Genomic DNA, 13214 nt, shown 5'->3' with positions numbered 1-13214 from the left:
GTGGCTCTGTCTGTGTCTGTGTCTGGCTGTGGCTCTGTCTGTCTGGCTGGCTGTGGCTCTGTCTGTCTGGCTGGCTGTGGCTCTGTCTGTCTGGCTGGCTGTGGCTCTGTCTGTCTGGCTGGCTGTGGCTCTGTCTAATGCTGTAGTCTGTATATAGTCTAGTACAGACTAATGGGGCAGTCTGTATGTGGGGCAGTCTATGTGGGGCAGTCTGTGTCTAGGGCAGTCTGTGTCTAGGGTAGTCTGTATATGGGGCAGTCTGTGTCTAGGGTAGTCTGTGTCTAGGGTAGTCTGTGTCTAGGGTAGTCTGTGTCTAGGGTAGTCTGTATACGGGGCAGTCTGTCTGTAAAGGGGCAGTCTGTCTGTATACCGGGCAGTCTGTCTGTATATGGGGCAGTCTGTATATGGGGCAGTCTGTATATGGTGCAGTCTGTATATGGGGCAGTCTGTATATAGTACAGTACAGACTAATGGTGCAGTCTGTATATAGGGTAGTCTGTATATAGGGTAGTCTGTATATAGGGTAGTCTGTATATAGGGTAGTCTGTATATAGGGCAGTCTGTATGTAGGGCAGTCTGTATATGGGGCAGTCTGTATATAGTCTAGTACAGACTAATGGGGCAGTCTGTATATGGGGCAGTCTGTATATGGGGCAGTCTGTATATAGGGTAGTACAGACTAATGGGGCAGTCTGTGTATATGGAAGTCTGTATATATGGAAGTCTGTATATGGGGCAGTCCGTATATAGTATAGTACAGACTAATGGGCAGTCTGTGTATAGGGTAGTCTGTATATAGGGTAGTCTGTATATGGGGCAGTCTGTATATGGGATAGTCTGTATATAATACAGACTAATGGGGTAATCTGTATATGGGGTAATCTGTATATGGGGTAATCTGTATATGGGGTAGTCTGTATATGGGGTAATCTGTATATGGGGTAGTCTGTATATGGGGTAGTCTGTGTATGGGGTAGTCTGTGTATAGGGCAGTCTGTATATAGGGCAGTCTGTATATAGGGCAGTCTGTATATAGGGCAGTCTGTATATGGGGCAGTCTGTATATAGGGTAGTACAGACTAATGGGGCAGTCTGTATATGGGGCAGTCTGTATATGGGGCAGTCTGTATATGGGGCAGTCTGTATATGGGGCAGTCTGTATATGGGGCAGTCTGTATATGGGGCAGTCTGTATATGGGGTAGTCTGTGTATACGGTAGTCTGTATATAGGGCAGTCTGTGTATACGGTAGTCTGTATATAGGGTAGTCTGTATATAGGGCAGTCTGTATATGGGGCAGTCTGTATATGGGGCAGTCTGTATATGGGGCAGTCTGTATATGGGGTAGTCTGTGTATACGGCAGTCTGTATATGGGGCAGTCTGTATAAGGGGTAGTCTGTGTATACGGCAGTCTGTATATGGGGCAGTCTGTATATGGGGCAGTCTGTATATAGGGCAGTCTGTGTATACGGCAGTCTGTATATGGGGCAGTCTGTATATAGTACAGACTAATGGTGCAGTATGTGCCGTTGTGTAAATCTAACCCCTCCCCTCTCTGTGTGTGCAGGGCCGTCCTATTGGTTCGTCCCAGTCGATGATGCAGCCTCCGCATCACCTTGACCCCTCCCTCCTGAAGCAGAACCCCGCCCACCAGCCCCATAAGTCCTACATGGACAACTACATGCCCCAGAATGCATCTGAGCTGCAGAAGGAGCCCAACTCCATGGGCTCTTTTACCAACTTCCCTTTAGGTAGGCCTTCATGATGCCTGATGGGAAATATCAACCTGATAATTTAATAGGGTCCTCACACCCAGGGGGGCCTGTGATAGACTAGAGTCCTGTCCAGGGGGTGTCCTGGTACATCAAGCTGTCTCACTACAGAAACAGGAGATAGACATGTGTCCTGTCCAGGGGGTGTCCTGGTACATCAAGCTGTCTCACTACAGAAACAGGAGACAGACTAGTGTCCTGTCCAGGGGGTGTCCCGGTACATCAAGCTGTCTCACTACAGAAACAGGAGATAGACTAGTGTCCTGTCCAGGGGGTGTCCTGGTACATCAAGCTGTCTCACTACAGAAACAGGAGACAGACTAGTGTCCTGTCCAGGGGGTGTCCCGGTACATCAAGCTGTCTCACTACAGAAACAGGAGACAGACTAGTGTCCTGTCCAGGGGGTGTCCTGGTACATCAAGCTGCCTCACTACAGAAACAGGAGATAGACTAGTGTCCTGTCCAGGGGGTGTCCTGGTACATCAAGCTGTCTCTCTACAGAAACAGGAGATAGACTAGTGTCCTGTCCAGGGGGTGTCCTGGTACATCAAGCTGTCTCACTACAGAAACAGGAGATAGACTAGTGTCCTGTCCAGGGGGTGTCCTGGTACATCAAGCTGTCTCACTACAGAAACAGGAGATAGACTAGTGTCCTGTCCAGGGGGTGTCCTGGTACATCAAGCTGTCTCACTACAGAAACAGGAGATAGACTAGTGTCCTGTCCAGGGGGTGTCCTGGTACATCAAGCTGTCTCACTACAGAAACAGGAGATAGACTAGTGTCCTGTCCTGTGGACCATTCTGTTTTATCCTGGTGTCTACGTAGTCCAAGACAGGGTTTTATCCTCTACGTAGTTCAAGACAGGGTTTTATCCTCTACGTAGTCCAAGACAGGGTTTTATCCTCTACGTAGTCCAAGACAGGGTTTTATCCTCTACGTAGTTCAAGACAGGGTTTTATCCTCTACGTAGTCCAAGACAGGGTTTTATCCTCTACGTAGTTCAAGACAGGGTTTTATCCTCTACGTAGTCCAAGACAGGGTTTTATCCTCTACGTAGTCCAAGACAGGGTTTTATCCTCTACGTAGTCCAAGACAGGATTTTATCCTCTACGTAGTCCAAGACAGGGTTTTATCCTCTACGTAGTCCAAGACAGGGTTTTATCCTCTACGTAGTCCAAGACAGGGTTTTATCCTCTACGTAGTCCAAGACAGGGTTTTATCCTCTACGTAGTCCAAGACAGGGTTTTATCCTCTACGTAGTTCAAGACAGGGTTTTATCCTCTACGTAGTCCAAGACAACGTAGTCCAAGACAGGGTTTTATCCTCTACGTAGTCCAAGACAGGGTTTTATCCTCTACGTAGTCCAAGACAGGGTTTTATCCTCTACGTAGTCCAAGACAGGGTTTTATCCTCTACGTAGTCCAAGACAGGGTTTTATCCTCTACGTAGTCCAAGACAGGGTTTTATCCTCTACGTAGTCCAAGACAGGGTTTTATCCTCTACGTAGTCCAAGACAGGGTTTTATCCTCTACGTAGTCCAAGACAGGGTTTTATCCTCTACGTAGTCCAAGACAGGGTTTTATCTCTCTACGTAGTTCAAGACAGGGTTTTATCTTCTACGTAGTTCAAGACAGGGTTTTATCCTCTACGTAGTCCAAGACAGGGTTTTATCCTGGTGTCTACATAGTTCTGTAGTCCAAGACAGGGTTTTATCCTCTACGTAGTCCAAGACAGGGTTTTATCCTGGTGTCTACATAGTTCTGTAGTCCAAGACAGGGTTTTATCCTCTACGTAGTCCTGTCTGTGTGTGTCTGAACTACTACCGTAGACTCTGGTCTCTCGTGTCCTCCAGGCTTGACCTCTAACCTGAATGTAGGCCTGGACATGGGGTCTGGTGTGGGCTGTAAGGAGCCTCAGTCTCGTCTGAAGAAATGGACGGCCATGGACGTTAACTCGCCTCTGGAGCGAAAACCTGGTACGTCACTCAGTGTCCGCGTGCGTGTTGTGTGTGTGTGTGTGTCCGCGTGCGTGTTGTGTGTCCGCGTGCGTGTTGTGTGTCCGCGTGCGTGTTGTGTGTCCGCGTGCGTGTTGTGTGTCGCGTGCGTGTTGTGTGTCCGCGTGCGTGTTGTGTGTGTGTGTGTCCGCGTGCGTGTTGTGTGTGTGTGTGTCCGCGTGCGTGTTGTGTGTGTCCGCGTGCGTGTTGTGTGTGTGTGTGTCCGCGTGCGTGTTGTGTGTGTGTGTGTGTCTTGTGTGTCCGCATTGGAGAGAATACATTTTTCTCCGTTACTGATCACCAGCTGAGCTGGCTGGCTGGCTGGCTGGCTGACTGACTGACTGACTGACTGACTAGTAATAGTTATTTAGGAGCTGGCTGGCTGACTGGCTGGCTGGCTGACTGACTGACTGACTGACTGGCTGACAGTAATAGTTATTTAGGAGCTGGCTGGCTGGCTGACTGGCTGGCTGGCTGGCTGGCTGACTGGCTGGCTGGCTGGCTGACAGTAATAGTTATTTAGGGACTGGCTGGCTGACTGGCTGGCTGGCTGACAGTAATAGTTATTTAGGAGCTGGCTGGCTGGCTGGCTGACTGGCTGACAGTAATAGTTATTTAGGGACTGGCTGGCTGAGCTGAGCTGAGCTGAGCTGACTGGCTGACAGTAATAGTTATTTAGGAGCTGACTGGCTGACTGGCTGGCTGGCTGGCTGACTGACTGGCTGACAGTAATAGTTATTTAGGAGCTGACTGGCTGGCTGGCTGGCTGACTGACTGGCTGACAGTAATAGTTATTTAGGAGCTGGCTGACTGACTGGCTGACTGACTGACTGACTGGCTGACAGTAATAGTTATTTAGGAGCTGGCTGGCTGGCTGGCTGGCTGACTGACTGACTGACTGGCTGACTGACTGGCTGACTGGCTGGCTGACTGACAGTAATAGTTATTTAGGAGCTGACTGGCTGGCTGGCTAGCTGACTGACTGACAGTAATAGTTATTTAGGAGCTGACTGGCTGACTGACTGACTGGCTGACAGTAATAGTTATTTAGGAACTGACTGGCTGACTGGCTGGCTGGCTGGCTGACTGACTGACAGTAATAGTTATTTAGGAGCTGACTGGCTGTTCTATCTAGAAGGTGATTTGAAGGTCAGTCAGTCTCTGACTGTAATGTAATCCATCTCAAACACCAGGTATGTCTCCTGGTGCTATGGGTTATTGGCTGTGGCGTGTGCGTGTGTGTGTAACTGTGTGTGACTGTGTGTGTGTGTGTGTGTGTTTAACAGTGTGTGTGTGTGTGTCTCCAGGTGCCATGTCGTCTGGGCTGCGTCTGGAAGATTCTCCCTTCGGTCCGTACGACTTCCTGTCTGCTGGCTCCGCCCCCCTCAACTCTCCCGGCCAATCAATGGGCTCGGTGGGCGACAGCTGGCCCCCTCGTGCCAAATCCCCCCATGGAAACACAAACGTTACCTGGCCCCCAGGTACGCACTTTAAATAGGAACAGGTGAAACAGAGCAGTAACATCTCAATACAGCTCTACTTGTTTTAAATTTAACCTTTTATTTAACCAGGGCAAGTCGGTTAAGAACAAATTCTTATTTACAATGACGGGCCAAACCCAGGACGACGCTTTGGCCAATTATGCGCCTCCCTATGGGACTCCCAATCACGGCCCGGATGTGATACAGCCTGGATTCGAACCAGATACTGCAGTGACGCCTCAATCACTGAGACGCAGTGTCTTTAAAAAAATATATATAAATACAATTTTTTTTTAAATGGGCAATATACACACACTTTTCCATAATGACAAAGCGAAAACGGGGTTTGAGAAGTGACCTCTGTACTTTGACTTGGATGAGTCCAAATGCGTTTGTTCGTGTTTTGAAGCGTCGACGCCAGCTTCAACGAAAAGTGTGCAAAGAAATATGATGCAACAACGTACAAATAAAAAATGACATGTTTTCTTAAATTATTTGAGCTGAAATGAGAGAAAATACAGTCAGACTTCAGAATGAAATGTTGCCTGACTACAATATTTTATCTTGATATGTTAATAAATACATGCTGTGTTTAATTTTGGCATGTTTACCACCTGCCTACAATACCATAGATCACAAGCCCATAATAAGTTAATAGGGCTAACTGGCTAGCTACTAGTGCTGTTAGGGCTAGCTACTAGTACTGTTAGGGCTAGCTGGCTAGCTACTAGTACTGTTAGTGCTAACTGGCTAGCTACTGGTACTGTTAGGGCTAACTGGCTAGCTACTGGTACTGTTAGGGCTAACTGGCTAGCTACTAGTACTGTTCGGGCTAACTGGCTAGCTACTAGTACTGTTAGGGCTAACTGGCTAGACTACTAGTACTGTTAGTGCTAACTGGCTAGCTACTAGTACTGTTAGTGCTAACTGGCTAGCTACTAGTACTGTTAGTGCTAACTGGCTAGCTACTAGTACTGTTAGGGCTAACGGGCTAGCTACTAGTACTGTTAGGGCTAACTGGCTAGCTACTAGTACTGTTAGGGCTAACTGGCTAGCTACTGGTACTGATAGGGCTAGCTGGCTGGCTACTGGTAGGGCTGATACGGGCTAGCTACTGGTACTGTTAGGGCTAGCTGGCTAGCTACTGGTACTGTTAGGGCTAGCTGGCTAGCTACTGGTACTGTTAGGGCTAGCTGGCTAGCTACTGGTACTGTTAGGGCTAACTGGCTAGGACTGTTAGGGCTAACTGGCTAGTACTGTTAGGGCTAACTGGCTAGTACTGTTAGGGCTAACTGGCTAGTACTGTTAGGGCTAGCTACTAGTACTGTTAGGGCTAGCTACTAGTACTGTTAGGGCTAGCTGGCTAGTACTGTTAGGGCTAGCTGGCTAGTACTGTTAGGGCTAGCTGGCTAGTACTGTTAGGGCTAGCTGGCTAGTACTGTTAGGGCTAGCTGGCTAGTACTGTTAGGGCGAACTGGCTAGTACTGTTAGGGCGAACTGGCTAGCTACTAGTACTGTTAGGGCTAGCTGGCTAGCTACTAGTACTGTTAGGGCTAGCTGGCTAGTACTGTTAGGGCTAACTGGCTAGCTACTAGTACTGTTAGCTATCCAGACAGCCACAACAAATTGTTAGCTAGCTACTGTTAGGGCTAACTGGCTAGCTACTAGTACTGTTAGGGCTAGCTGGCTAGCTACTAGTACTGTTAGGGCTAGCTGGCTAGCTACTAGTACTGTTAGGGCTAGCTGGCTAGCTACTAGTACTGTTAGGGCTAGCTGGCTAGCTACTAGTACTGTTAGGGCTAGCTGGCTAGCTACTAGTACTGTTAGGGCTAGCTGGCTAGCTACTAGTACTGTTAGGGCTAGCTGGCTAGCTACTAGTACTGTTAGGGCTAGCTGGCTAGCTACTAGTACTGTTAGCTATCCAGACAACCACAACAAATTGTTAGCTAGCTACCCACAAAGAATTGACATAAAATCTTGCATAATATTAGTTTTAGGTCATTTTTTTTTTTGTTGCCTGACATAAACTAGCTGGTTAGCTACATTATTACGATTCACATATAGCTAGCTGAGAAGTTATGAAGTAAAACAATTCCTTTGTGTATATCTAGTTAAGAGTCTCCTATTGTCCTTGCTGTAAGAAGGCTCCGTGAATGGGGAAGCTGCAGCGTGAGGTTAATACAGTAGTTGGAGAGATTCTCAAACGTTCTGTTTTTACGGGTTCCTCTAAACACTCGGTCCTCCACAAGAACGTCCTGAAGACAACGTGGTTGAATAATGAATTTGGAGCGTGATGAGAGCGCGGTAGTATGCATATTGTGGAAACACCCCTAGGTTTCAGGAAATGATAATTACAGTTTAAAAAAAATAATAAAAATGTTAAATGCACAATTCTTCAACTTCAACTTCCTGTATGTCTCTCCCCAGAGTTCCGGCCCGGGGAGCCATGGAAAGGTTACCCCAACATCGACCCTGAGACTGACCCTTTCGTGACCCCTGGTAGTGTCATCAACAACCTCTCCATCAATACCGTCCGCCACGCAGACCCCCTCAGAGACCTGCCAGGTAACACACCGTCCTCTATGTAGACCCCCTCAGAGACCTGCCAGGTAACACACCGTCCTCTATGTAGACCCCCTCAGAGACCTGCCAGGTAACACACACCGTCCTCTATGTAGACCCCCCTCAGAGACCTGCCAGGTAACACACCGTCCTCTCTATAGACCCCCCTCAGAGACCTGCCAGGTAACACACCGTCCTCTATGTAGACCCCCTCAGAGACCTGCCAGGTAACACACACACCGTCCTCTATGTAGACCCCCTCAGAGACCTGCCAGGTACACACACACCGTCCTCTATGTAGACCCCCCTCAGAGACCTGCCAGGTAACACCGTCCTCTATGTAGACCCCCTCAGAGACCTGCCAGGTAACACACACCGTCCTCTATGTAGACCCCCCTCAGAGACCTGCCAGGTAACACACCGTCCTCTATGTAGACCCCCCTCAGAGACCTGCCAGGTAACACACCGTCCTCTATGTAGACCCCCTCAGAGACCTGCCAGGTAACACACCGTCCTCTATATAGACCCCCTCAGAGACCTGCCAGGTAACACACACCGTCCTCTATATAGACCCCTCAGAGACCTGCCAGGTAACACACCGTCCTCTATGTAGACCCCCCTCAGAGACCTGCCAGGTAACACACCGTCCTCTATGTAGACCCCCTCAGAGACCTGCCAGGTAACACACCGTCCTCTATGTAGACCCCCCTCAGAGACCTGCCAGGTAACACACCGTCCTCTATAGTAGACCCCCTCAGAGACCTGCCAGGTAACACACCGTCCTCTATGTAGACCCCCCTCAGAGACCTGCCAGGTATAACAGTGGCTGTTTGAGCAGGTTTCTGTATGTGTGTTAAATGATGTCCGTGGTGGAAGTGGGATAGTCGACTCTGGACTCTGTATTCTATGGAAGATGATACAAGATGGCGTCGCCCACCTTCCACATCGTCCGTTATTTTACATAGAACGCAGAGCCCCTCGTTGATTTTTAATTTTTGAGGTCGTTTTTCGTTCGATTCTTAAAAACATAGTCATAGTTTTCCGGTTTAGATGTATTAATTTTAACATTAAATGCACGATGCGTTATGTGGGTGGGATGCTGGAACAACTCAGAATAAAGGAATCAATACATCAGTTTTATTTATATATTATATCAGTTTTATTTATATATTATATCAGTTTTATTTATATATTATATCAGTTTTATTTATATATTATATCAGTTTTCATTTATATATTATATCAGTTTCATTTATATATTATATCAGTTTCATTTATATATTATATCAGTTTTATTTATATATTATATCAGTTTTATTTATATATTATATCAGTTTTATTTATATATTATTTTGGATTCATTTATATATTATATCAGTTTTATTTATATATTATTTTGGATTCATTTATATATTACATTAGTTTTATTTATATATTATATCAGTTTTATTTATATATTATATCAGTTTTATTTATATATTATATCAGTTTTATTTATATATTATTTTGGATTCATTTATATATTACATTAGTTTTATTTATATATTATATCAGTTTTATTTATATATTATATCAGTTTTATTTATATATTATATCAGTTTTATTTATATATTATATCAGTTTTATTTATATATTATTTTGGATTCATTTATATATTACATTAGTTTTATTTATATATTATATCAGTTTTATTTATATATTATATCAGTTTTATTTATATATTATATCAGTTTTATTTATATATTATATCAGTTTTATTTATATATTATATCGGTGTTTATTTATATATTATATCGGTTTTATTTATATATTATTTTGGATTCATTTATATATTACATTAGTTTTATTTATATATTACATCAGTTTTATTTATATATTATATTGGTTTTATTTATATATTACATTAGTTTTATATATATTACATTCGTTTTTAAATATATATTACATTAGTTTTATTTCTATATATATATTACATTAGTTTTTAAATATATATTACATTAGTTTTATTTATATATATATATTACATTAGTTTAAAATATATATATTACATTAGTTTTATTTATATATATATTACATTAGTTTTATTTATATATATATATTACATTAGTGTCTCTCTCCATCCAGCTGTCTCTTCTGACCCTCACAGACCGGACAAGCAGGCATACAAGGGATTATCTCTAGAGAAACTACAACTCCCTACTACATCACACAGTTCAGGCTGGATCTGATTTATCTCTAGAGAAACTACAACTCCCTACTACATCACACAGTTCAGTCTGGATCTGATTTATCTCTAGAGAAACTACAACTCTCTACTACATCACACAGTTCAGTCTGGATCTGATTTATCTCTAGAGAAACTACAACTCCCTACTACATCAAAAAGCAGAAATAACTGAGATGTTGTTTAATCTCTCAGCGCTATTGATTATCCCTGACTTGATGATTTGTACAGCTGAAGCTTGTTGTCAGGTCAACTAACCCAGTCTGAAACGGACTGTCCTCAGGCTGGTGGACGAGCTTCGTTTCATCCCTGCTTTTGTAGTCTATTGTTCTGTCCTGTGTTAACTGTGTTTCACTGAACCCTGTGTCTCTTCCTCTCTCTCTCTCTTCCTCTCTCTCTCTCTTCCTCTCTTCCTCTCTCTCTCTCTTCCTCTCTCTCTCTCTTCCTCTCTCTCTCTCTTCCTCTCTCTCTTCCTCTCTCTCTCCCTCTCTCTCTCTCTCCTTTCTCATTCTTTCTCTCTCCTTTCTATCTCTCTCTGTCTCTCTCTCTCTCTCTCTTTCTTTCTATCTCTCCTTTCTCTCTTTCTCGTTGTTGTTCCTTCTCTCCTCTCTCTCTCTCCAGGACCATCCTCATCTCTGAACACCACGATGCCTTCTAACAGTGCCTGGTCATCTAGTCGTGCCTCCAGCCACAGTGGTTCACTCACCAGTACGACCCAAAGCATTACAGGTAGGTCTAACCCCCCCCCCCCCCCCCCCAAAGCATTACAGGTAGGTCTAACCCCCCCCCCCCCCCCCCCCCCAAAAAAGCATTACAGGTAGGTCTAACCCCCCCCCCCCCCCCCAAAGCATTACAGGTAGGTCCCCCCCCCCCCAAAGCATTACAGGTAGGTCTACCCCCCCCCCCCCCCCCAAAAGCATTACAGGTAGGTCCCCCCCCAAAGCATTACAGGTAGGTCTAAACCCCCCCCCCCCCCCCCCCCACACAAAGCATTACAGGTAGGTCCCCCCCCCCCCCAAAGCATTACAGGTAGGTCCCCCCCCCCCAAAGCAGTACAGGTAGGTCCCCCCCCCCCAAAGCATTACAGGTAGGTCCCCCCCCCCCCAAAGCATTACAGGTAGGTCCCCCCCCCCCAAAGCATTACAGGTAGGTCCCCCCCCCCCAAAGCATTACAGGTAGGTCCCCCCCCCCCCAAAGCATTACAGGTAGGGCTAAACCCCCCAACCCTCAGCTGGGACGATACATAGAACATGATTATTCATTGTGATCAGTATTCTGTACTAGAGAAATGAAAAGCGTTTTGTTAATATGGGTGATTGGTGATGGTTACAACCATCACACTGGAGGAAGGGGTTTAAAGCACCATGTGGTAAACTCCTTCTGTCATTATCACCTTATGGATCGGTGTCTCTACTCTCTTTCCCCTCCCTCCCCCTCTCCCCTCCCCCCCCTCTTTCCTCTCCCTCTCCCCTCCCTCCCATCTCTATCTCTCTCCCTCCCTCCAGCCAGGTCCGGTGAGTCTAAATGGTCCCCAGGAGGGTGTAACTCGTCTCTGGCCCATGAGCTGTGGAAGGTCCCTCTGCCTCCTAAAGGTCTTTCAGCTCCTTCCCGCCCTCCTCCCGGTCTCACCAGCCACCCACAGAAACCCCTTCCATCCTGGGGGGAAGCTCCTCTACGCTTGGGGGGCTGGGGGTCCTCTGACTCCAGATACACACCTGGTGAGACTGCCTTTTAACAAGGGAAGGGGTGGGTGTGTTTAACTGTACTGGAAGACCAGAAGTCCACAACGACAACAGTAAACAAACAAACATTTGACCGACTGGGGACATTTTTTTGATGTTGTTCGTCCTTAACAAGGTAATATGCTGTTTTCAAGGGGGTTTAGGGTTAAGTTTAGGGTTAAGGTTAGGGTTTAGGGTTAAGGTTAGGTTTAGGGTTAAGGTTAGGTTTAGGGTTAAGGTTAGGTTTAGGGTTAAGGTTAGGGTTTAGGGTTAAGGTTAGGGTTTAGGGTTAAGGTTAGGTTTAGGGTTAAGGTTAGGTTTAGGGTTAAGGTTAGGTTTAGGGTTAAGGTTAGGTTTAGGGTTAAGGTTAGGTTTAGGGTTAAGGTTAGGTTTAGGGTTAAGGTTAGGTTTAGGGTTAAGGTTAGGTTTAGGGTTAAGGTTAGGTTTAGGGTTAAGGTTAGGTTTAGGGTTAAGGTTAGGTTTAGGGTTAAGGTTAGGTTAAGGGTTAAGGTTAGGTTTAGGGTTAAGTTTAGGGTTAAGGTTAGGTTTAGGGTTAAGGTTAGGTTAAGGGTTAAGGTTAGGTTAAGGGTTAAGGTTAGGTTAAGGGTTAAGGTTAGGTTAAGGGTTAAGGTTAGGTTTAGGGTTAAGGTTAGGGTTAAAGTTAGGTTTAGGGTTAAGGTTAGGTACAATAGGATTTTGAATGGGACTGAATTGTGTGTCCCCATAAGGTACAAGACTGTGTCAAATCAAATGTTATTGTGGGTTTGGGGAAATGTGTGTGTGTGTGTGTGTGGCCTAATTCACACTAGGGCCAAACTGAGCTGTTCTGGCCTAGTTTCACATCACTATACAGTACCTTAAAGTATTCAGACCCCTTGTCTTTTCCCACGTTTTGCTACGTTACAGCCTTATTCTAAAATGGATTAAATAATATTTTTCCCTCATCCAATCTACACACAATACCCCATAATGACATCACAATACCCCATAATGACAAAGCGAAAACAGGTTTTTATACATTTTATTACAAGTAAAAAAACTGAAATACTTTTATTTACATAATTATTCTGACCCTTTGCTATGAGACTTGAAATTGAGCTCAGGTGCTTCCTGTTTCCATTGACTCATCCTTGAGATGTTTCAACTACTTGTTTGGAGTCCACCTGTGGTAAATTCAATTGATTGGACATGATTTGGAAAAGGCATACACCTGTCTATATAAGGTCCCACAGTTGACAGTGCATGTCAGAGCAAAAACCAAGCCCTGAGGTCAAAGGAATTGTCTGTAGATCTCCGAGACAGGATTATGTCGAGGCACAGATCTGGGGAAGGGAACCAAAACATTTATACAGTATTGAAGGTCCCCAAGAACACAGTGGCCTCCATCATTCTGAAATGGAAGAAGTTTGGAACCACCAAGACTCTTCCTAGAGCTGGCCGCTCGGCCAAACTGAGCAATCG

General features: G+C 45.3%; 1 protein-coding gene across 6 annotated transcripts in view; it reads left to right on the top strand.

Annotated features, from left to right (window-relative positions):
- Positions 1-13214, top strand: part of LOC106594621 (trinucleotide repeat-containing gene 6A protein) — a 76499-nt gene that overhangs the window by 55476 nt on the left and 7809 nt on the right. For all 6 annotated transcript variants that reach the window (XM_082976213.1, XM_082976216.1, XM_082976211.1 and 3 more), the window contains 6 exons: positions 1568-1751; positions 3625-3747; positions 5073-5246; positions 7674-7811; positions 10654-10761; positions 11538-11750. In XM_082976213.1, coding sequence (XP_082832339.1) covers positions 1568-1751; positions 3625-3747; positions 5073-5246; positions 7674-7811; positions 10654-10761; positions 11538-11750 — 940 coding nt within the window. The remainder of the gene's footprint in view (positions 1-1567; positions 1752-3624; positions 3748-5072; positions 5247-7673; positions 7812-10653; positions 10762-11537; positions 11751-13214) is intronic.

Source organism: Salmo salar, chromosome 06 (genome assembly GCF_965601325.2).
Source record: "Salmo salar chromosome 06, fSalSal1, whole genome shotgun sequence".
Taxonomy (NCBI): Eukaryota; Metazoa; Chordata; class Actinopteri; order Salmoniformes; family Salmonidae; genus Salmo; species Salmo salar.
This window is presented reverse-complemented; position numbering and strand designations above follow the sequence as displayed.